The 23013-nt window shown below is 37.9% G+C and overlaps 1 protein-coding gene and 1 long non-coding RNA gene across 3 annotated transcripts in view; one reads left to right on the top strand and one right to left on the bottom strand.

Annotated features, from left to right (window-relative positions):
• The window catches only part of LOC107309782, a 29957-nt gene extending 26459 nt beyond the window's left edge, over window positions 1-3498 (bottom strand). Inside the window, exon 1 of the long non-coding RNA XR_001553330.2 lies at window positions 3416-3498. This is a non-coding gene — a long non-coding RNA (uncharacterized LOC107309782). The remainder of the gene's footprint in view (window positions 1-3415) is intronic.
• A 655-nt stretch (window positions 3499-4153) lies between these two features.
• The window catches only part of SLC9A3 (solute carrier family 9 member A3), a 50612-nt gene continuing 31752 nt past the window's right edge, over window positions 4154-23013 (top strand). For both annotated transcript variants that reach the window (XM_015854848.2, XM_015854849.2), the window contains exon 1: window positions 4154-4375. In XM_015854848.2, coding sequence (XP_015710334.1) covers window positions 4180-4375 — 196 coding nt within the window. In that variant the 5' untranslated portion in view covers window positions 4154-4179. The remainder of the gene's footprint in view (window positions 4376-23013) is intronic.

The following is a 23013-nucleotide window of genomic DNA, read 5'->3' as shown; positions in this document are numbered from 1 at the left end:
AGAAGAACTCTTCCCTTTGCAGTCCTCTGAGAGAGTCAGGAAATATCAGCCATTGTGTGATTTGTTCTGTTTATTACAAACAGTACTCCAGGTAGGGCTTTTTTTTTTCTGATATAGAATGAAACCACAGGAAACAACAGATGCCATCTTCCTGGACTTCTACATGGCCTTTAACGTGGTCCCTCACCACATCCTTCTGTCTAAAGAGGTATGGATTTGAAGGATGGACTGTTTGGTGGACTAAGGATTGGTTGGCTGGACACAGCCAAAGAGTTGTGATTAATGGTTCTGCATCAGAGTGAAGGCCGGTCACAAGCGGTGTCCCTCAGGTCTTGGTCTTGGGACCGGCACTCTTCAACATCTTCACAAATGACATAGACAATGGCATCGAGTGCACCAACAGCAAGTTTGCAGATGCCACAAGCTGAGTGGTGCAGTCAATACACTGGAAGAAAGGGAAGCCATCCAGAGGGACCAGATAAGAGAAGTGGGCCCATTAAAACCTAATAAGGTTCAATAACACCAAGTGCAGGGTGCTGCACATGGGCCAGGGCAGTTCCAGGTATTTTTACAGACTGGGGGAAGATCTCCTTGAGAGTAACCCTGCAGAGAAGGACTTGGGGTCCTGGTGGATGAGAAGCTGGACATGAGCCAGCAGTGTGTGCTTGCAGCCCAGAAGGCCAGCTGTATTCTGGGCCCCATTAAAAAAGGGGTGGCCAGCAGGGAGAGGGAGGTGATTGTCCCCCTCTACTCAGCTCTTGTGAGGCCCCATCTGGAGTACTGCATCCAGGCCTGCAGCTCCCATTACAGGAAGGACATGGAGCTCAGCTCTTAGAATGGGTCCAGAGGTGGGCTACTAAGATGATCAGAAGGCTGGAGCACCTCTCTTACTAGGAGAGGTTGAGGGAACTGGGCTTGTTTATCTTGGAGAGAAGAAAAGGCTCCGGGGAGACCTCATTGCTGCCTTCCAATACTTGAAGGGAGCATATAAACAAGAGGGGGAATGACTGTTTACGAGAGTGGATAGTGATAGGACAAGGGGGAATGGATTTAAACTGAGACAGGGGAGGTTTAGGTTAAATATTAGGTGGAAGGTTTTAACACAGAGGCTGGTGACACACCAGAACAGGCTGCCCAAGGAGGCTGTGGATGCCCCATCCCTGGAGGCATTCAAGGCCAGGCTGGATGTGGCTCTGGTCAGCCTAGTCTAGTGGTTGGTGACGCTGCCCATGGCAGGGGGGTTGAAACTTGATGATCATTGTGGTCCTTCTCAACCCAGGCCATTCTGTGATTCTATGATTCTATGAAACTGCTTAAGGGATTTCACACAGAAACTTAAAAAATTCTACAAGGGTTTGTTTTCATTGCACTGTGAGATGAAAAAAGAAAAAAAAAACTTAAAAAAAAAAAAAAAAAAGGAATCTGTGAACAAATAAGTAAATGTAAAGTATACATTCTCACATAGGTATACATATGGACTGTTGTTTTAGCATTTATTCAAGTACCTACAGATGATCCATAATTACTGGTTCCTTTCTCTGTGTGCTCTGTATTACTCTAACATTCTAATGAATTGCACAATAATTCTGATATACACAGCAATTTGATATCCAAACATCTAGAAAATATCCTGGAGGCATTGGATGATAGGACAAATTTCACAATTACACTTTGAATCATGAGCTTATTGCTAAAAAAATACAATGTTTGTGTTTTAACTGTGTTGTAGACAATGTTTTGTAAAGATTTTATAGCAAGCAAAATTATGTACTTCTGTGATAGTTTAGACTAAAGGTTTTCAAGGATTATTACAAATTGTAAAAATACCACTGGGTATTATACTGGCAACTGATGAGCAGATTAACACTACCTTGTCTGTGTGAAGACAGTATTTCCATAATTTTTCCTGTTTGCTACTACTGCTTTATCTCCACCAGGATTATCAGAACCCTGATTTAACTTAGTTACTGAGCCACCACTACTGTCATGAACTGTCCTTTACCTAAGGGCAATGATGACATGATTTTGGCTGCAGCTGTTTCAAGTGAAATGTCAGGGGTTTTTTTTGTTTTTGTTTTTGTTTTTGTTTTTTTTTAAAATAAACTGTGGAAAAGATTTTCATTTATTTATTTATTTATTTATTTTCAATAATAAGGATTGTTTCTAAACCATTTCTTATTTTGTGGGACTAGATTTGGGAAGAATTACATTTATAAGATGGAACACTACAGCATTTGTACATTTGTGCTGCGCTGCTGCTAGAATTATGTGATTAACTGTAGTATGGTAGAATGTGGAATACACTGAGATAATAAAAGCAGTGTTGACAGATTGTTCATTGTTCTTCTAATATCAACCACTAGAATTTGCATTAACAATTAGGAACTACTACTATCCACAGGTCTCAGCAACAGTTATAGACTTACATACTTCCAATTCTAGTTCTGTTTCTACAATGGCAGTGCATCAGGGCCCTTTGTAGAACCTTTGAGAAAACATGGGCCCAGATTCTAAAGGGCATTTGGGTATCTAACTGACACTTAGAAAAATAAAAACAATATAGGTAGGATTTTAGTTGTTAGATATGGAATTATTCTTCAGGTCTTTGACTATAATATATCCTAAATGTAAAGAAAATATTTTACTGTCAGCCATGCTTCCTAAATATATTGCATATTCTAGCTTCAGATTGTTTCCCAGGCTAAAAAAAATCCTACATGATTTCCTTTCTTTTAAGTAATGAAGAAGCAAGGTAAGAGAAACAGTAATACGCTTCATTGTTTGAAGAGGGCCCAATGCACTGCTTTGGAGTAATAATAAGCAAATCTTCAGTGAATTAATATATAAAATCTTCATTCCTTGACTTCCCTGGCTAAATTAGATTATGTAATAGTGAAAGACCCCCTTTGTAACAATGACATCCCATGCAAATTGTTTTAGATTTACCAGTTAATTGATTTATAGAGGGCTTTATAATAACTCATTTGAATTTCCAGAAAGTACATAGCTTTTCTCTCAAATGTTTCAAATAATCAAAGTTATTTCTTTCATTTCTGAGCATTTTAAAGGAGACCTTATCCTGTTCTTTTGTGATCTCTTGACCAAACTTTTTGTTACGTAAGTGAAACAGATAATCTTTTTCCTGAATAGGTAACTTGAGTTGTGGACAGCATGTAGCAGTTGGAATGCTTCAAAGCATGGAACAGAGGGTAGAGATGTTGCTGCAGTGTGTAGAAAGGTGCAGTTTGCTGAGACCATGCTGCTTCGCTGTCTTGACTTTGGGGAAAGGCAGCAAGCTTCTAAAATATTTCATGTGGTAACAAATAAAAAAGGAACAGGAAAATAAGACAAAGAGTAGTTTAATACAGCACTCCTCATCAAAGAGCTGCAAGCAAATCTAAACAGAAAGTCAAACCTTTCTTGCTGGTGTAATTTCCTCGAGCACTGCTGGCAGAGGTGCTCCCTGGTGGACAGAAGTGAAAGCTCAGCCAACCAGATCCGAACGCGATTTGAAGCTGAAGAGCAGAAAAAAAACGCACTCCCTTCGTCAGTACTATAGTACTGGGTCTGACCCGTTTGCCTCAAACGCACCCGGACGAATTTCCTCATCCAACTCCGACTTGAGCATGGATCCTGGGCTCCGCCTGGGACGTGCGTGCGGAAGCACCCCAGCCTTGGCCCCTAGCACCAAGAGCATAAGGTCACTTCTTTCCAACCCCCATGTGTTCGGAGCCGAGCCGGGACGGTTGGCACAACCCACAACCTTCTGTTGCCGCCTCGGCGGAACTCTTTGCTGATCCCGAAAGGTGCTCAGCTAGGGGCAGCACCGCTGGCTCCGCAGTCACAAAAGCTCCGCCTCCGACCGATCTGGAACAGCTAGATAAAGGCAGGTGCGGGAAAGCGGCAGGAACTCAGCTCGCAGCATCTGCTTATGTTCAGAGTCCCTGACCCTTTCTTGATCACAGCTTGCAGAGAAGCACCTGGGTCGGCCCGTGCAGCCGTGCCGACGGTTCCGGGACAGGACCCACTCTGCTGCCTGCAGAACTCACCGCTGCCCCCAGTTCCACAGTCTCTACGATAGCGTCTCTGCGAGGAGACGAGGACCTCTCCCCCAAGGACCTCCGAAGAGGAGGGATTTCTCCGGGAAGGGGAAACAGGCTTCTGTTGTGTGACTTGGAGATGAGACAGGTCTCTAGAATGGGGTTCCTCCTGGGACTGATGGATCTCCCAGCAGCGCTAGGACAGAGAAGCTCGGGAAGCCATACAAATAACAGCCATCCTCAGAGCTTTGAGATCGTCTCTTTCAAATGGGATCATGTAAAGGACCCTTATGTCATTACACTCTGGATACTTGTGGCCAGCTTGGCCAAAATTGGTGAGTCCCGAGTTATATATTATGTCCTCTTCCTTCCCCTTCCTTTTTTTCCCTTCTCACATCCAGCATAAATGAAGAGAGCTTATCAGAAGTCCACTGACCCGTTTTCAGGGGTTCTACTGTACTCTGTCCTGATTTCATAATACTGCCTTACATAGCGCTTAGCAGTGTGATTTTCACCTGCCTGAGGGAGTTAAGTAGTTCATTTTCAACACCTAAGACTAGCTTTTGTATCCGACTCCTTACATATACAAGGCATTTCTTGAAGCCCTTCATTACAGTTGTTCTCAGGAAAAACTTTTTACAGACTTGAAACAAAGATTAAGCCTTATTGCTGATAGAGTGCCCATTCCAACTGACAATACGCTGTCCTTTTAAATATAACTGATAGATTTATTAGCTACCATCAACACAAATAAACACAATAAAACCAATTTATGAACTTAGCAATCTCTGCTTTGCAAAGCATGGTTGAATTAGGGAAAGAAAATAAGAAAAAATATTTTACAGGGAAGGGTAACATTTTCAGATCATTTGTTGCAGCTGAAAATTCACAAACTTCAGAGCACACAGAATTTTCTTTAAGAAAAGAGAACTAATGAAACACAATTACTTAATCTATGTTGAATGCAGTATGTGTAAATACACATGAATACTCTAGTTCTTGTTTTCTGAACCTTATAACACCTCCAAAAGCAATCTTTGTTGAACTAGAAAAGTGCATGCTTATTTGGAATGTATGTTATTTCCATGATGCTATTATTTTCTATTAAAACTGTAGTATCATAGAATATCTGGTATTGAAAGCGATCCACAAGGATTATCATGCCCAGCTCCTGGCTCCACACAGGACTATCTAAAATTTAAACCCTACATCTGAGAGTATTGCACAAAACATTTCTTGAACTTCAGAAGGCTTGGTGTCATAAGCACTCCTCTGGGTAGCCTGTTCCAGTGCCCAATTAGTTGCTTATGAATATCCTTTTTCTACTATCCAGTCTGAATTTTACCTGAATCAGTTTGATGCCATTCCACTGGATACTTTTAACTTTTGGATCTAAAATGAGAACACTGTCAGTTTGGCTGATACCATGTCATTTTCAATTTGATTGCGTGACCAGCTAAAAATCATACTAATATCCTACATTTGTACTGATAATACTGATTTGTGATGCCAGTATCTTACACCATGGGTTTTGCACGTTACACCAAATGAAAGGTCTAAACAGACAGATCGTGCATTTAGTTGTACATAAGCTAAATGCACTAAGGGTGAGCAGAAAGTACTGCCTTCACATTCAAATAAATCCAAATGATACTTTTCTAAAAGGGAGGAGACTGGTTATGCAAAGGTTATATTGTTAAGTGGTTTTCAGCAGTGTCTAAACTTAGATGCTTGCTCATGGAACCATAAGCTAAATATTGTCAACGAAATCAGTGTTGAACTGCAAGTATTTCAGATGGTAGCTGCATTATCTAGAGTATATATAAAAAATGCAGTTTTGATTTAATTGACTTATATTGATGAGTTATATAGAGTAGAAAACTGGAGAAACAAGATATGGTGAAAAAAGCAGTGACAATGTTGAGCCTCTGTAAATTTATGCTTACTAATTTTAATAAATAGACTGCTTGTCTGAACCTTCTTTTTGACATTCTTTTCTAAGTAAGTATTAACTTTCTGTGTTATTAAGACTTTGTTTTCCATATGTACCAGCGTTATTCAGAATATTAGTGGTAACAACCATATCTGTGCTGTGGCAGAAACTCAGTGCAGATCACAGGTCTTGTCCTATATTCAAAATGCCAAGGCTTGAAATAAGATTGTCTTGAATTAAGATGAGACATTTTACTGTGAACTATGTAGTATATCTACAGATATTTTATTTTTGGAGTTTGGAAGCTGAATACCACTGTTCAATTCTAAAATTATTTGCACTTATTTCATAGCTGCACAGAGCACATCACTTACTAGTAAGAAGAGAGTGTCTATCATCAATTCCATCATTTCCTAAGCTCTCAAACTTCAGACTCCTCTCACATTTATAATTGCAATCTTGAACTGTCCTGTATGTTGTCTCTTAAGAAGCAATGGATAGCTGCAGAGGAATATATGTTCCCAATGATTATTTTGTTCTGGATTTTTTAGAGAGGGGGGCAGAGTGATTTTTATACATGCAAGATCACCTCTAAGTATTGGCACAAAACTGTGGAATAAGAGTTTTCAGACAGCTGGCTTTCATGAACTATAAGATACTCAGTCTGTGTCTAATATTGATGCATTTGATGCATCTCAGTCTACTGTTTCACATTTCATAAGTGATTTGACGTGACGCTCTTTATTTGAAGTCTTCCAGCTCTTTATTCTAAGGTTCACAGTGTTCCATCTAATTATCTTTATTTCCTCTTTTGATATGCTTTCTTATCACTACACGAGTATCCTTATGGGATTAGGCTAATAAACTACTCATAAGTGTAAAGCTAAGCCTTAAAAACATCTTATCTGTGTGAAGAAAGTACATCAGGTACATCTGAGAACCCTCCTGGTAGACTTCTTCCGCTAGGTGTCGACTTTCTGGTACCTCAGTTGTTCAAACTGAACAAGTAATTCTGATTAAAAAACAAAACAAAAAAAAAAAAACCCAAAAAAACACACACACACAAAAACAAAAACAGAACAAAACCATGAACACATACATACATGCTTGTTATTTACAGTTAGACTATGTCACTAAGTAAGTTCACCTTGCCATGCACTCCCTATTTCTTTATATGCCTTTAATGGGTCACAACTTGAAAACAATCATTTAATAAATATACATATAGAATGTACAAACAGTGGGAGCAAAGTCTGTTGTAGAAAAAGCCAAAAGTAGGTGGGAGAAAAAGAGCTCTGGAAGTAGGCAGAAGACAAGGAATAATAAGCTTAGGAGATAAAATCACACAATCACACAATCACAGAATTGTAGGGCTTGGAAGGAGCCTATGGAGATCATAAAGTACAACTCCCCTGACATAGCAGGTTCCCTACACCAGGTTGCAGAGAAGTGTCCAAACAGGTCTTAAGTATCTCCAGAGAAGGAGACTTTGCAACTTCTCTGGGCAGCTTTTTCCAGTGCTTTGTCACTTTCATAGTAAAGAAGTTCTTCCTTGTGTTTGTATGGAACTTCCCTTGCTCCAGTTTCTGCCCATTGCCCCTTGTTCCATTGTTGCATGCCACTGAAAACCTGTCCCTATCAACTTGACTCCTGCGCTTTAGATTATAAACAATGATGAGATGCCTTTCAGCCTTCTCCAGGTTGAAGAGACCCGGGTCTCTCAGCCTTTCCTCATATGTGAGATGCTCCAGGCCATCATCCTTGTGATCCTCTTCTGGACTCTGTTTAGAAGATCTCTGTCTTCTTTGAACTTGTAGAGCCCAGAATTGGACACAGTATTCAAGTTTCATCTAAGAACATTGTATACAAGTCCAGTTAGTTGTTTTTTTCTTTCTTTTTCTTCTTTTTCTTCTTCTTTTTTTCTTTTTTTTTTTTCTTTTCTGAGAATGTATCTTAAAACATAGCTATTGTTCAAAAAACAAAAACAAACAAAACAAAACCAACCAACCAACAAACAAAAAACAGGGGTAGTATGTTTTTTACCTGAAGATACCCACTGCATGCTGCTTTATATGTGCTGCTCTTGTTCAAAATCCCAGGATGCAGAGAGTGTTTTTATATTTTCATTAACATGTGGGTAACTTGTAAGATTTTTATATGTGTTTTACATCTTGTTGACTACCTTAATGTTTCCTCAAACAACAGCTAATTGCTTTGCACTAAAAAAACTACAAAGCACTTTTTTGTTGTTGTTGGTCTGTTTGTTTTTGTAGTGACAATGTAATCAGTGACAATGAGGCTCATTACTGAAGTCTGAGTAACATTTACTGCCTTATTTTTGCTACCTAGACTACTGACCTTACAATTTACAGATTTAATCATTACAGGCCTGCACAAGGTAAATTATCTCAGTAAGGCCAGCTTAAGCTCATTGCTACTGTTAAAATACCATTTTTCTTCATCACTCTGTCCCATGTCTACACAAATAGCAGTACCCTTCTGAGAGATAAAGTGGCCTTACAATGACATCTGCCAACTTCTTCATTACTCTTGGGTGAATTCCATCAGCATGCATGGCCTTGGGTATGTTCAGTTTGCTTAAGTACTCTCTGGCATGATCCTTTTCCACCAACAGTATATCTTATTTGCTCCATATTATCTCTCAGGTCTTTGGAACCTGGGATTCCTGAAGGCCGGTCTTGCTAGTAAGAACTGAGGCAAAGAAGGCATTCAGCACGTCAGCTTTTTCCCTGTCCTCTGTAACCACAACCCTCATCTTATTCAGTGGGCTTATGTTTTCTCTAGTCTTCTTTCTGTCACTGGTTTATTTACAGAAGCCCTTCTTGTTGCCTTTAACATCTGTGGCCAGATTCAATTCCATCTGGGCTTCAGTTTTCCTAACTTCATCACTGTATTCTTCAACATGTGTATGTCTCACAGGTTACCTGTCCTTATTTCCACCCTCCGTTTACATTTTTCTTGTGTTCAGCTTTTGTTTTGCTGACTCATACAGGTCTCCTGACATTTGTGCCTGTCTTTCTCTTTGCTGGAATAACTTTCTTCTGAGTTTAGAGGAGATCCTTGGAGACTAATCATATTTCTTCCATTTCTCTTCACTCCAGAACATCCCATGAGACTCTTCTAAGCAAATCCTTTAACAGTGCTCTTCGTACTCTCCTCAAGCCTGGGATTATGAATTTGTTTCTCACAGTCCTTTTTCCCCAAGGTATCCTGAACTCTGCCATCTCACAGTCACTGTAACAAAGGATGCCTTTGACCTTTATATTCCCCAAAAGCCCCTTGTTAAAGACCCAGCAGAACAACTCTCATTGGATTTTGTGTCACTTGAAGAAGGAAGCTACTATTCAAAGCACTCTAGAAACCTTCTGTATTGCTTGTGTCTTGGTGTAGCTGTCTCTCACATCCCATTCACACTTTATATTTTAGTTTGTTTTCTTCTACTCATATAGCCTCCTTGATTTGCCCAGTGTGGATCAGATAAGGAAGTGTAAGAAATGGCAGGAGAGTATGTGACTGTGAAAAGGAATGAGGAAGAATGGTACGTAACCTTTGCAGTATCTGCAAGTCAAACTTTTGCCATCTGTTTTTGTCAGTGTAGTTTATTCTGAGTCTAAGAATGTCACAGAGCCCTCAAATGCTGTTTCGCAGCCTTGTTGGGTCCATCAGTTCTGAAGAACCCAAGATAAAACGAGCTGTGAAGTGCACTGTGTTTTTAAGCTTACAGGGTTCCCACTGTGTATCAGTAGAGATGTTACAATCAGTTTATTTTACTGAAATACAGTCAGCAAACTACCCTGACTTCAAGATGTCAAGATTATTTCACGTGGAAGTAAACAATGTATTGACCTGGAATATAGGGATTCTTTGAAAAGTAAAACAAAAAGTCAGTGAATGAAGTCTTTATGGGGTTTATTTTCATCATGTTTTAGTTTTCCTTTTTTTCTCTAGACTTTAAAAGTGATCTGAGATGCTCAGAAATGACTCCAGTTTCTGTATGCCTAGGACACTTCATATTGTCTCTCTTATCTGAGAAAGGAGTATGTTAACACCAGCACTCTTGAGGAGAATGTTAAGCATGTTGGGATGGGCTAGGAAAGAAACAGGGAAATGCATATGTAACAATCCTCCTATTTTTGACTCTTCAAGCAAAATTTTATTTCTTTAAAGAAACCAGTACCTTTCCCTCCAAAGCAAACAAAATTTCATTTGACTCCAAATTTCTCCTGACATTTTAGGAATAATAAAAAGTGTCGGCTACTTAGAGAAACTCATTTATGGTATTGTTTTAATTACAGTAAAAATGTGAGAATAGATCTTATGTTGGCAATTCTCTGTGTCCATCTCTTGTACATACTATTTTTAAGAAGACATGTTGAAGACCGATTACTAGAACTTTATTGAAAGTATTTAAATGAAAATGGAGTGAGAGAATTGGATGGTGAAGGTATTACTGGACCATGCAGTACAAGCACAAATTCTGTCATAATTACAGTGTTCTTTAAAAACTGTTTTCATTAGCAAGTGATGAGAAATTATTTCACACTGTGACTAGGAAGACTGGACATGTCTGCCTTCCCGTGTATCCTGATAAGGATAGCAAGGAAAAATATATATTTGCACTGAATTTAGTGCTTTATTGTGATCTCAGAGGAAACTGGAATGGGTTGGCATCCTTATAAAGGAAGTGAATGCATTTCCTTTCTGGATATATCTTTTCATTAGCTAACTTAAAGTAGCAAAGCAATTACACAAAAATGCTATATATCTATGCTGGTGAAAGTGTTACATAACTGAGGCACCTTCATTTTAATCAGATACTTTGCTTTCTCTTGTCAAGTTCTGTCTAGAATATCTTTTAGTAAGAAATGTTAAGCATTGTAAAATCACTTCTGTGATGCACAACATCTTTTGAGACATCATTTTAGGCAGCTGAAAATAACATTTTCATCATGGAATCCCTTAGCATTTCAAGTCCTAGGAACAATTGCATGCACCATTTCTTTATTAAATTTACAATTTATAAATGGATATTTTCTCCACATTTTGTTTCTGTTCTGTTCTTGTATCTTATTCATCCTTTTCCTGTCTTTCCTGCCTACCTGAAACATACATCCTGTTTTCTCCTCCCCCCCTCCACTCTCCAAGTCTTGTGAGTCTCAAGTCTGAATTATTTAGAGTAAGGAAGAAGATATCAGGACAGTATAATTTGACAAGATTCAGATTACATCCCCTGACGAATAGGAAATGTGCAGTGACAACTCGTATGAACTACATAAGAAAAAATCTCATTTAAAGAATGATCCTGAACTGAAAACAGTTCAGGCATGCATACCAAAGAAAGGATCTCTGCCGTCAATTATTTTCAAGCACCTGTGCACAAACTACTCTGCATTCTCTGCGGAACAATGGAATCCTTTTAATACTGTAGTCAGGTTTGTTGAACATTGATTTACTGTCTTTAGAGCTGAAGTCACTTATTACTAAGAGTAGCCTACCAAACCCCAAAGTGACTGTAAATCTATCATTTGGTAATGCAGCAGCAGACCACTGGCAGGTAAGTAGTTAAGTGCAAGCAACAAACCCTTTTAGATATATGAAAGTTCTCCAAGTGAAAGTTTTTGTGAGGTCCACTTTGTTAATGTGAAATTTTTGTGTATCAGAGATTCTTAATAAGAACGCTGATTTGTGGTTTATAATTAGTGGTTTGTTTATTTGGTGTGGCAGTAAAAAGGTGGTATTTCCAATTGTTTTGACTTATACCACCAGAAGTCTATCAGACATTAATAAGTTTCACAACCAGTTTCCTTTGTGTTTTGAATTCAAATACAACACTTCTTTTCCTCCTATTTTAATTAGTCTATTTTAAGTACTCTGAAGTAATGAACTAATTGATAACTGCATTATTCTGTACCTTCTGTTTGGCAAAACAGCAAAATTCCAGGGCAGAATGCTCTGTGTCTAGAATGCTCCTTATTTCTCATCTACTTCTTTTCTGAATATTCTTTTTACACTTCCAGCAGACTGCCTGTAATTTTTCTCATTTCTCTGAAGTAGTTCAGTTAAATTCATATCTCAAAGTACTAAGGACTCTAATTATTCTTTACCTCGTTAAGAAGAGACACCCACTTAGATTCACTGACTGTTAAAGGTCTCTGTAAACTGCTGATCGTTCTTGTTGGAATAATTTGATTCCACTTGTAAAATAGCTTACAGAGTATGAAAAGAGTGACTTGATACCCAGTTGGCTGCTATGTAAAGCACTGTGAAGTCATAAATACTGAAACTACCTACAGGCAGACAAGGAAGAGTCGAGATGGAATGCAAGACCTCAAGTGGAAACACTTTTAATTAAAGCACGAATATTTAATGTTTCATTGTGGAAGAAAAAGAAAATGCAAAGCTGTTCTGAAAGTGCTATGGGAAGGTGGGGTTTTTAAGCAGGTGGTTCCAGGAGTTTTCTTCTTCCAGTGACTGAAAATAGTAGTTTCTTCTTCCAAGAACTGAAAAGAGAAGAAACCATTCTGGATTCATTAGTATGTGATATCTGAGTTCTTCAGCTGCTATCTATTGAAAAACAAAACAAACAAATGAATGAACAAACAACAACAAAAACACTAGTCCTTTTGTCAATCTCTAATTTTAAAAAAGCTGTAGTCAAACTTCAAGAAAGAAAATCTCCAACCAGATTTTGTACTGATTTTCAAAAGCATTTCATTATGATTCGATCTTCAAAAATTACCAGTTTTAAAAAATGAAAAGTGGAAGTATTATTGGTCAGTTTTCTTCTAAAATTGGAGCTTGGAGTAAAATATTAAATATTTGGAAACTTCTAACAGTTTTGAACTAATAAGATTTTGTAATGGAAATCTCCCAAGTGTAAACAAGTGGGGGGACTTGTCCAAACACAAAACTGATTCTATGTTAACTATTTTGTCATAGTTAAAATATTCTGACTCCTTGAATATTTTTTTTATTGTTTTAGTGTTATGATGATATTCAGAAATGAGAGGTGTCATAACATGGAATAACTCTAGGTTAATGTACTAACAATTGTATTGGAGCTATAGTTGTTATGGGATTGTATAACACACCTAACAACTAAGTATTGTTCCAGTTTGGAGTTACTAAAATCCTCATATTCCTCTGAGATATTAGTATTGGTTTAGTATGTGAATGTAGATCTTCAAGCCTTGACATTTTAGGCATATTCAACTTTACTTAACCAGTCTGAATGGTAGTTCTGTTCTGATGCATAGCCTAGAGGCTCTCTAGAAAAGAGGACAATATATGGTGGCCATACAATTCTTGATGACTATGCCATTATATCTAAAAGGAAGGAATGATGAGATGTCAGCATAAAGTTTAGCTTTCCTTTAACCTGGGTGCTTTCTCATTAGAATGACTTCAATTTTCTTTTACTGATTTATGTGAGCTGCGTCACTCTCTTCTCTGCCCTTCTCTTAACTGATATAACGCTTTAATCCATTATTTCAGACAACTTAAATCATTATCCAGAATGAACTGATACTCCAGAAAATAGTATTACTTGACACGTATGTGTGGTAAGATAGGTTAACTGGTAGTAGCCTCCTGATTCTGCAGCAACCTATGTAAACTCAGAGGTAGTGGATAGAATCAGGAATACTAACTATTCCTTATTTCCTGCAGAAGAGGATAATAGATTTTCTTTCTGTGGATTTCTCTCCCACCCACAACTGCATACAGAACTGTACACTTTTGTAGTTCTCTGTACAATGTTGGTATTTTTTCTTTTTTTTTTATTATTTAACTTGCAGAACTGGTGCTATGTAATTGTATCTCAGTTTCCCAGTTTCTAACAGGATTTTCCCAAGAAGAGTCTCTCATTGTGCCCTTCATGAAACAACAATGATAACAAAACAAAAATCAAAACAAGAGCAGTGTTATGTAGGTGGCTATTCTGTAAATACAGTGCATTTTTTCGTTACAGAAAGGAACAGGAAATTTCTGAGTCTATGACAGTTATGATCTCTCCTAGCAACTCCTTATATGATGTTTCATTCCTAAGTTCCTTTCACTGCACAGTTAACTATGTAAGCTCTAACTCTGGCTATGAGCAACACTTCTGCTGTTGAACTGTTAGTATTGTCAAGGTATGTTATTTGGAGTGCATGGCAACTATCTTTTTAGTTATCTAGGTTTAGATAACTATTTAGATCATGGGCGACCATTAGTAGAAGTCAGTGCTTTCATTTTCTAAGTAGAAATATTGCCTAAATATTTTGTTTACTTTAGTGTATTTCTATAACACTAGCTACTGTAGATGTCATGTGGAAAAGCAATGATATATGTATTTATAAACAAATAATAGATTTAAGTTATATGCACAATCTTTCTAGCGTAAAAAGCTGAGTAATATGGTCTACATTTAAAATAAAAGAGTTTGTGTTGATCAGCACATCGATCTGTTTTGGAAAGTAATGGGATAGGATGTACTGTGGGAGAAATAGCAGGATAGAAGCTGCAAATGGGAGCGTCACTATGTATGCTGAATAAAACAATGGTATAATTCAGTTGTGGGGAGAAGAGGGAGGAAGTTGTGCTGCCATCCAGAAGGATGTTGACAGGCTGAAGAAATGAACTAACAGGAACCACATTGTCAGTGTTTACAGGCTGATTTGGCCCAGTTCTGTGACTAGTGGGGAAGAGGGTCCAGTAGATCTGCACCCCAGAAAGGGATAAGGGAAAAGGATTGAGAGATGGGCATAAAGCAGAACAGCAGCAATGGTCTGAGGAGAAACAAACTAACTTACTAAGTAAGATATCAGAATGCAAGATAACACACTATAATACAACGTAATACAATATAATTTGAACTGGAGCTAATTAATCAAATAAAATGGGAGAGAGTCCGAAAACTGAAGGCCTTACTCTAATGCTGAGATGAGACATGCATCTGGGGTGAGAAGAAGGGATGCGAGCGAGGTCCTGTGACTTTGCCAGAGATTTTACTTCCTCTCTGAATGCAAAGACCTCTGGGGTGTGTAGTTCCTCTTTTATTCTGGAACAGCTACCTGGAACTGAAACATTAACTCTTTAACTTGCAATGCACTACATGATGTTCTGATGTGGAATGCTAGTAACCGAAAATCTTAAAACCATGACATTCCACCAGAGAGAACTGCAAACAACCCCAGGCACCAGTACATTGTGGGATTGACCCAGCTATAAAAACGCTTCACGGAAAAGGACCTGGAATTCCTGGTAGCTAGAAAGTTGAACATAAATCAGGAATGTGCACTTTTCCATTAAGAAGACTTATGGTATTCTTAGCCTCTTTATGAAAAGTATTGCAAGCAGGTTGAAGGAGGTGATCCTTCCCCTCAGCATTGGTGAGGCCACTCCAGAAATAATATGTCCAGTTCTTAGGTTCCCAGTACAAAAGAGATGGAGTTACTAGAGAGAGCCTAGCACAGATGAATATCAAAAAGCTGATCAAGGAACTGAAGCATCTGTCACATATGGAAAAGCTGAGAGTATTGAGACTGCTTAGCCTAGAGAAGACAAGGCTCAGGAGGGATATTCTTAGTGTTTATAGAACCTAGAAGTGAGGATGCAATGAGGATGGAGCCAGGATCTTTTCAGGACAAGGTGGGCACAACCTGGAAAAGAAGAGGCTCCTTTTGACATCAGAAGACAATTCTCTAATCTGTGCATGATGGAGTACTGGCACAGGTTGCCCAAAGAAGTGTGGAGTTTCCATCCTTGGAGACAGATGTTCAGAAGTTGTCTGGACACTGTTCTGGGCAGGTATCTCTGCTTGAGCAGGAAGGTTGGACCAGATAACATCAAGAGATCTCTTCCAACCTTAACCATCCAGCAATTATTTGATTCTATGGCTCTTACAACTTGTCTTAGATAGATTATTACAAAATGAATTATTATGTGAAGATACATGTCACAGAAAATTCAAACAGATTTATATTGAATAATGAATAAATTTATGTATTAATTCATATCTTCAATTTACTTTGTTATCATAAAGAAGATAAATATTTGCTAAAGTTTAAAAGATTTTCTGTTAATTTTACATATTCATTCATTGAAAAAATTTCTTCATAAGCTACTGAATGACAGATTCTATAAATATGTCCATTGTTTATAATCTCTTGCAATGAATGAGTAACGCAAAATTATTGTAGAATTTGCTCTATAAGGCTTCAAGAAGACAGATTCTTGTTTTGTTAAATCTGTTTTCGGGGGGATTTCTTCAGTGGCTCTGCATATTTTGTTGTGGACTATGCTGTATCTTAAAGGATATTGCATGTTAGAGGTGCAAAATGAACATACATAACAAGGCTTATTTTTTCCCCACTAGTAAGGCATTTTGTAGGTGAGGTAAATAGTAAGCATCACTTTGTTCTCTTCAGTGCTATACTAAATATTCCTTCAATTTAGGGAGCAACTATCTTATCCTTCCCCAACAGTCCTATAAACCTTCATTTTGTCTGGACATGTAAAAGGGGGATTATATATCTGCCAGTTGCTGCATTGCTTCTGATCTCTGCATGATTACACATAACAGGTTTTATAAAAGTATGATGCAGCTATCCACAATGCAGAAACTTTTTCTGTTTTAATACCTACTGTATTTTTTTTCTGCTTCTGTGTTCCACAATATATCATGCAGCAAACTCTAATGATTCCACTCAAGAGGAAGTAACCAGGATACTGGATACTGGAAGGGTTGTTTTGTTCCTGTGTTTTTTTTCTGGATAATATTTAGAAATAAAAGCTCTTCATTTTACCAAGAGTTTAATTAGAAATAAAAACCACAACAAGTCCAGAAACTACACTTATTTTTTCTTTATATTATGATAGATACAGCACTGAAATTAGTCATCAATAGGAGTCTTGTAATTCACCTCCACCTACCCCTCACCCATGCTAATTTAATCAACAATCAGACATTGCCTAGTTTGGGATAAGGTTATTATGCTTTGAATATGGGTCTAAAAGGAGTTGTTACATTTATAATGTAGTGAAGGAGAATGGCAATTCATTAGTAATGGTCACATGACGGTGTCCTGGCTATCAGAAATTGTGTAGCCAGCAGGACTTGGAAGATGATTATCTCTGTTTTTGGTACTGGTAAGGCTGCACCTCACAGGTGCAGATAATGTGTTTTAGGGACTACAGTACAAACACTGCTATGGTGACTATTGGTTGTCATAGAATCATAGAATCTTTAAAGTTGGAAAACGCCACTAGGATCATCTTGTCCAAATGTTAACACATCATCACCATTGCCCACTAAGCCATGGCCCTAAGTGCCACATCTGTCTTTTTCTTGAAAACCTCCAGGTATGATGACTTTACCACTTGCCTGAGCAGACTGTTTCAAAGCCTTGCTACTCAATCTGAGAGGAATTTTTCCAGATATATCCAACCTGAACATTCCCTCATGTAACTTAAGGCCATTACCTTTTGTCCTATTGCAAGTTACCTGGGAGAAGAAGCAAAACCCCACTTCTCAACTTCCTTTCAGGTAGCTGTAAAGAGCAACAAGTTCTGCTCTGAGCCTCCTCCAGTCTAAATAATCCCAGTTCCATCATCTGGCTGGAGCATAAGGCTTGTGCCTCAGACCCTTCACCAGTTTCATTGCCCTTATTTGGACATGCTCCAGCACCTCAATGTTCCTGTAGTGAGGGGTCCAAAACTGGTTTAGTTGCTCACAAACTAAACATTAATTACAAAATGTCTGAAGTTGAAAAGGACCTCTGGAAGTCATCTGGTCCAATTGCCCTGTTCAAACAGAGACAGTTACAGGAGGCTGCCCAGGACTGAAAGAAAATGGTACAATATATCCCATGTATCATGCAATTACTTAGATGTTAGTGTGCATAGAAAGTGCAGAATCCATATATTTGTGGAAAATTCAGCTGAAATTTGGCTTGACATTCATTTATCATTTTTCTTCCTTATCTTTCTTTCCTCTCTCTCTTTCTTCCTGTCTTTCTCTCTTTCTTTCCCTCTTTTACCTACCCTGGCATTTATGCATGTATAGAGGTACTAAGCTGAGCTTTTTAGTTTAAGGTTTGAAATGTGAGTTGTTTCAAATGTAACTTTAAACAGTTGGATTTTGCCCTCCTTTAACTTCCTTCACTGTGACAAATTAAGCTAATCTTGCATACTTACTAAAGCTAAGCTTTCTTATTTGTTCTGTGTATGCACTACCAAATACAAATACAAACCGAAAAAACAATTGTCACGCAATCACCTTTCTATCCTATTTTGAAACACCAAAGCTACTTTCCATGTGACATGTTATGCAGTGTAAGGTCACTATCCAGTCTACTATTCTTCTTGTTACTACTGTGTTCTTCAGCTCTCAAAGGAGATAATAAAGATAGGAGAGTTAATATATTACTTAATCAGAAAAGCTGTAAGGACATAAAAAAATAAAAATAAAAAAATGCCATGCTAAAGTGTATTCAATAGTGGCATCTCACACCTAATTGTGAGAAAAGATCTCAGCTTCGCTCTCTGGAAAAATAAATCATCTACCCGGATTTATGAGCAACAAACTTTTTTTATGAGCAGGAAGGTATGCATCCATTAAGGAAGCATATCTTGTCATCTGCTCTCTGTTGCCCGAGATAGAAACTCTCAGAACATATTAGTGAAAATGTTGCTTTCAGAAACTTCCGATGAACAAATAAGTTCATCTATTGTAACAATAGATCTCTTACTTACGTCTTTCACAGATATCATCTTCCTTGCTCAATTCCTTCTTTTTTGTTAGAACATATTAATATTAAACAAGGCAGTCTATCATTAAGTGGAACTCCATAATGGGATTTGTGTATGGAGACAAAGGTGAGTGACAAGTGATTTCACTGATGGTCTCATAGAAAACTTACTTTTTCTTTGTTTTTCTCACAAAGCTCTCTCTCTTCACTGAGAGACTTCCACAGCCCTATAAGAACCCTAGGAAAACACTCTCTCATAATTTGGGCATATTTTCTTATTACTACTTAATACCTATAGGGAGTGTTATCTCTTAAAACTGATTCAAGCTTGTTAGTAAAAACACCTATGAAAACTGAGTTTTACTAAGAAGTGTTTTCCTACCCTATGACTTGGTGCACTCTTCATAGCTATTCCCCCTAGATCTTAAGTTATAGTTGTATCTCTCCCAATTGGCAGCAACCAGTAAGAAATCCTTGCCACCCCCTGCAGGAGGTGCTGGGGAAGGACAGGAAGTCCCTACAGTGGAAGGATATACTCAGTTTCAACCATCAGTATTAAACTTTTTCAGGGAATCACACAATTAGAGGAGTTGGAAGGGACCTCAAGAGACTGAGTCCAATTCCCCTGCTAAAGAAGGTATCCTACAATAGGTCACACAGGTAGGCATGCAGACAGGTCTTGAATATCTCCACAGACAGAAAATCCACAACCTATCTAGTCAACCTGTTCTTGTGCTCCATCATCATTACTGTAAATATGTTCCTCTGCATGTTTTTATGGAACTTCCTTTGTCCAAGTTTTAGACCACTGTTCCTTGTCCTATCACTACGCACCACCAAGAATAGCCTTGCCTCATCCATTAGCCTCCCATCTCCCTTTAGATATTTCTAAGCATTATTCAGTTTCCACCTCAGCCTTCCTTTCCCCAGGCTGAACAGGCCCAGGTTACTCAGCGTTTCCTCATAAGGGAGATACTCCAGGACCTCTATATTCTCTGTGGCCTTCCACTGGGCTCCTTCTAGGAGAAACCTGTCTTTTTGAACTGGGGAGCCCAGAACTGGACGCAGTATTCTGAATGTGCCTCACCAAGGCAGAGTAGAGGGGGTGGATCACCTCCCTCAACCTGCAGGTCATGCTCTTTTTAATGCACCCCAAGATACAACTGACCTTCTGGCCACCAGGACACAGTGCTGGCTCATGGCCAACCTATTGTCTACTGGAACACCCAGGTCCCCCTCTTCTTCTTCTCTTTTACCTTGTAGAATGGACCTGAATCAAGGGTCCTAAACATAACTTATAACTTATTAACAGAATCAATCCTGAACATAACTTATTCTGTTGTGTGTTCAGGCTTTAGTAATTTTTTTAGTAACTTAATACTATAACTGTTTCTACATATTACTAGTAATCCACTTCTTTGAAGTTCTTTATTTGCATGAGCAAAAGACAGAACATACTCAAATGGAGACTTGTTTTCATTCATTTATCATATTAAAGTAAAGGTCATAAGGAAACATTTTTCTAAAATTCCTTGTTTGAAATGAACCAACTCAGCATTTCTTGGCATTTATTTCAGTCAGTTCTTCCCCCATTGCTGTAAAATAATTTGGTATTTGAAAATTAGAGCCAGAAAAATTGTGTTCACTATGTGCCAGTGAAGATAATTTCAAAGCTGGAGGGATTTCAATATATGACTTTAATATAAAGTAAGGTAAGTTTCTTGCCCCAAAATATTTTCTGTATTTTTACATAAAATCAGCTGGAATTTTCAACCTGAAACAATGATGTGAGTCAAAACTACCCTACTGGTCAGGAAACTGTTGATGATTTTACTCACAATTATTTCTGACTCTTTTCATTGTTTTATATAGACAGCAATGTTCCTTTATTAAGTATGGAATTTTGTGTACTGAAAGCGAATCCTTACACAGAAAAGTCATAGTAAACCTGAAATGAGCTCAGTCTATGAGGAGCATTTTCTTGTATAAGAAGACTGTCTTTAAAACTTAATACCTTTCCATAGGAAGTGGAATGGTTTTCTGATAATTTGCTGTCCCGTTTTATATTCTCTATTACACTTCAAGGTTTCTCTAATGTGCACTCTGCTCTCATTTTGCAATATTATTTTTGACTGTTCCCATTTATCTTTTAGTGTCGTTCAGTTCCATAAGGGCCAAGTGCTACCACACTTGCACTGCAGTGGGACTGTTCCTTCAAAAAAGAACTATTTGGCATAATTATGATAATCTGTGCCCAACTGCTTAAACTTCATTATGTTCTAACTGCTTATAAAGATAATAGTTGCTTACTCACACACTTCTTTGAATTTGACTTGGGGCTATCTTGTTATGTTATGACCTGTCAGCTGGGAACCTTGACCTGTATGTTGGTTGCACTTTTAATTGCTAATGTATTTTGTTAATTGTTCACCTACAGAGAACAGTGACCCAAAATCGCCTATTTAATGAGCTCATTAAAATGCTGTACGCTTTTTAAATGGTAATCATTGCATATGTGACAAATAAAGAAATCTTTCGTGACTGGATATAACTAAGCTTAGACCAGTTTATCTAAACAAGTTAAGTATGAAGGACTTTGTCTTGCTTACAAAAAATATGCCCACGATCAAGAATGAATACTATTAATATTCGTATTCAAGTACTTTATTTAAGACAGGGAAGTGATTGCCCCCTTCTATTCCACCCTTGTGAAGCCCCAGCTGGAGTACTGTGTCCAAGTCTGGGAGACCCAACAAAAGAAAGATGTGGAGCTTTTGAAAAGGGTGCAAGGGAGGGTTATGAAGATGATCTAAGGGCTGGAGCACCTCTCCTACGAAGACAGACTGAAGAGACTAGTCTTGTTCAGCCTGGAAAAGGGCCTGGAAGGGTGTGGGGAGATCTCATTGTGGCCTTCCAGTATTTAAAGGGAATTTATAAACATGAGGAATATCAACGTTTTACAAGTGTATAGGGATAGGAAAGGGAGAATAAAAAAAGAGAGATTTAGGTTAGATGTCAGGGAGATTTTTACTGAGAGTGTGGTCAGATGCTGGAACAGGTTACCCAGAGAGGTTGTGTGTGCCCCGTTCCTGAAGATGTTTAAGTCCAGATTGGATAGGACACTGCAAAACTGAATCTAGGATTTGATCTAGTGTCTAGCTTCCCTGCCTGTGCCAGGGAGGTTGGATCTTTCGGTCCCTTCCAACCCAAGCCATTCTATGATTCTTTTATTCTATGACAGTACCCAAAGACCTATACCAGAAATACCCATACTGCTTGTTACATGATACATGAATATAAGCGATTTGCTCCAAGTTTCTTCATAGATGGAATATCTCTGATTTTCTTTCAGTAAATCTTTTTTATTGTGCTGGATTTGGTAAAAGCATATGACTGATTAATACAATAATTTAAATTTCAACTAAGTAAAAGCTAATTCTTTAAATGTTTTCTATCAACTGTATGTAAACAATTCAGAAATGACTAAATCAGTTCATAAGACTACACTTGTTGATACATCCACAGAACAGAATCTGAAAAACTATAAAAAATACTATCAGTCATCTGACCAGGAAATAAATACTGAGTGTGCTCTGTAGATAAAGCTTAAAAAAGCAAATACAAATTATAATGATCAGCTTCAGCCATGTGTAGTCTGCTCAGACATTTCCTGGACAGATGAGAAAAGCAGTTCTTTGTGCTTTGTGCTTCTTAGTGCTTTGAGTTTCTTTGAAACGAACCTTTTAGAACACAATGAAAGATTTTTTTCTTGATTTAGACCTAAAAGGATAGACGTGTTACTAGGTGATGGAAGGAAGGAGAAGGTAAAGAAAGAAACTATTCTTTTTTCTTTCTTTTTTTTTTTTTACTTATACAGATTTTTGTTTGTTTTTTGTTTTAGTACTTCACAAAAACATAAGCATTCTACTGAAGGTTTCTGATGTAATTTCCATAAGCATAATGCACTGTAGATCTCATTATTGAACTAAAATAAGTATGCAATCTTAAGAACAAAAGAAAATGAAAAAAAAAAAAAATCTAAAGTACTAAGAGAAATTTCACTAAGGGAATGGTAACAAGAACTTCTACGTGACACTGTGAACAAGAAGAGGGGCATGTGTATGTATGAACTGTATACAGGCTGACCGTGAGTCATCAATGGGCTAATGAATCCAGGGTGTAGCTGAACTATAGATTATACCAGTGACTGGAAATTATTAATGCTCTTGGATATGCTTCTATGGTAACTGATGCAGATTGCAGTCTATATTTCTGATGACTCTTGAAG

Source organism: Coturnix japonica, chromosome 2, assembly GCF_001577835.2.
Source record: "Coturnix japonica isolate 7356 chromosome 2, Coturnix japonica 2.1, whole genome shotgun sequence".
Lineage (NCBI taxonomy): Eukaryota > Metazoa > Chordata > Aves > Galliformes > Phasianidae > Coturnix > Coturnix japonica.
Note: the sequence above shows the minus strand (reverse complement) of the source record. Positions and strands in the feature narration are given on the sequence as shown.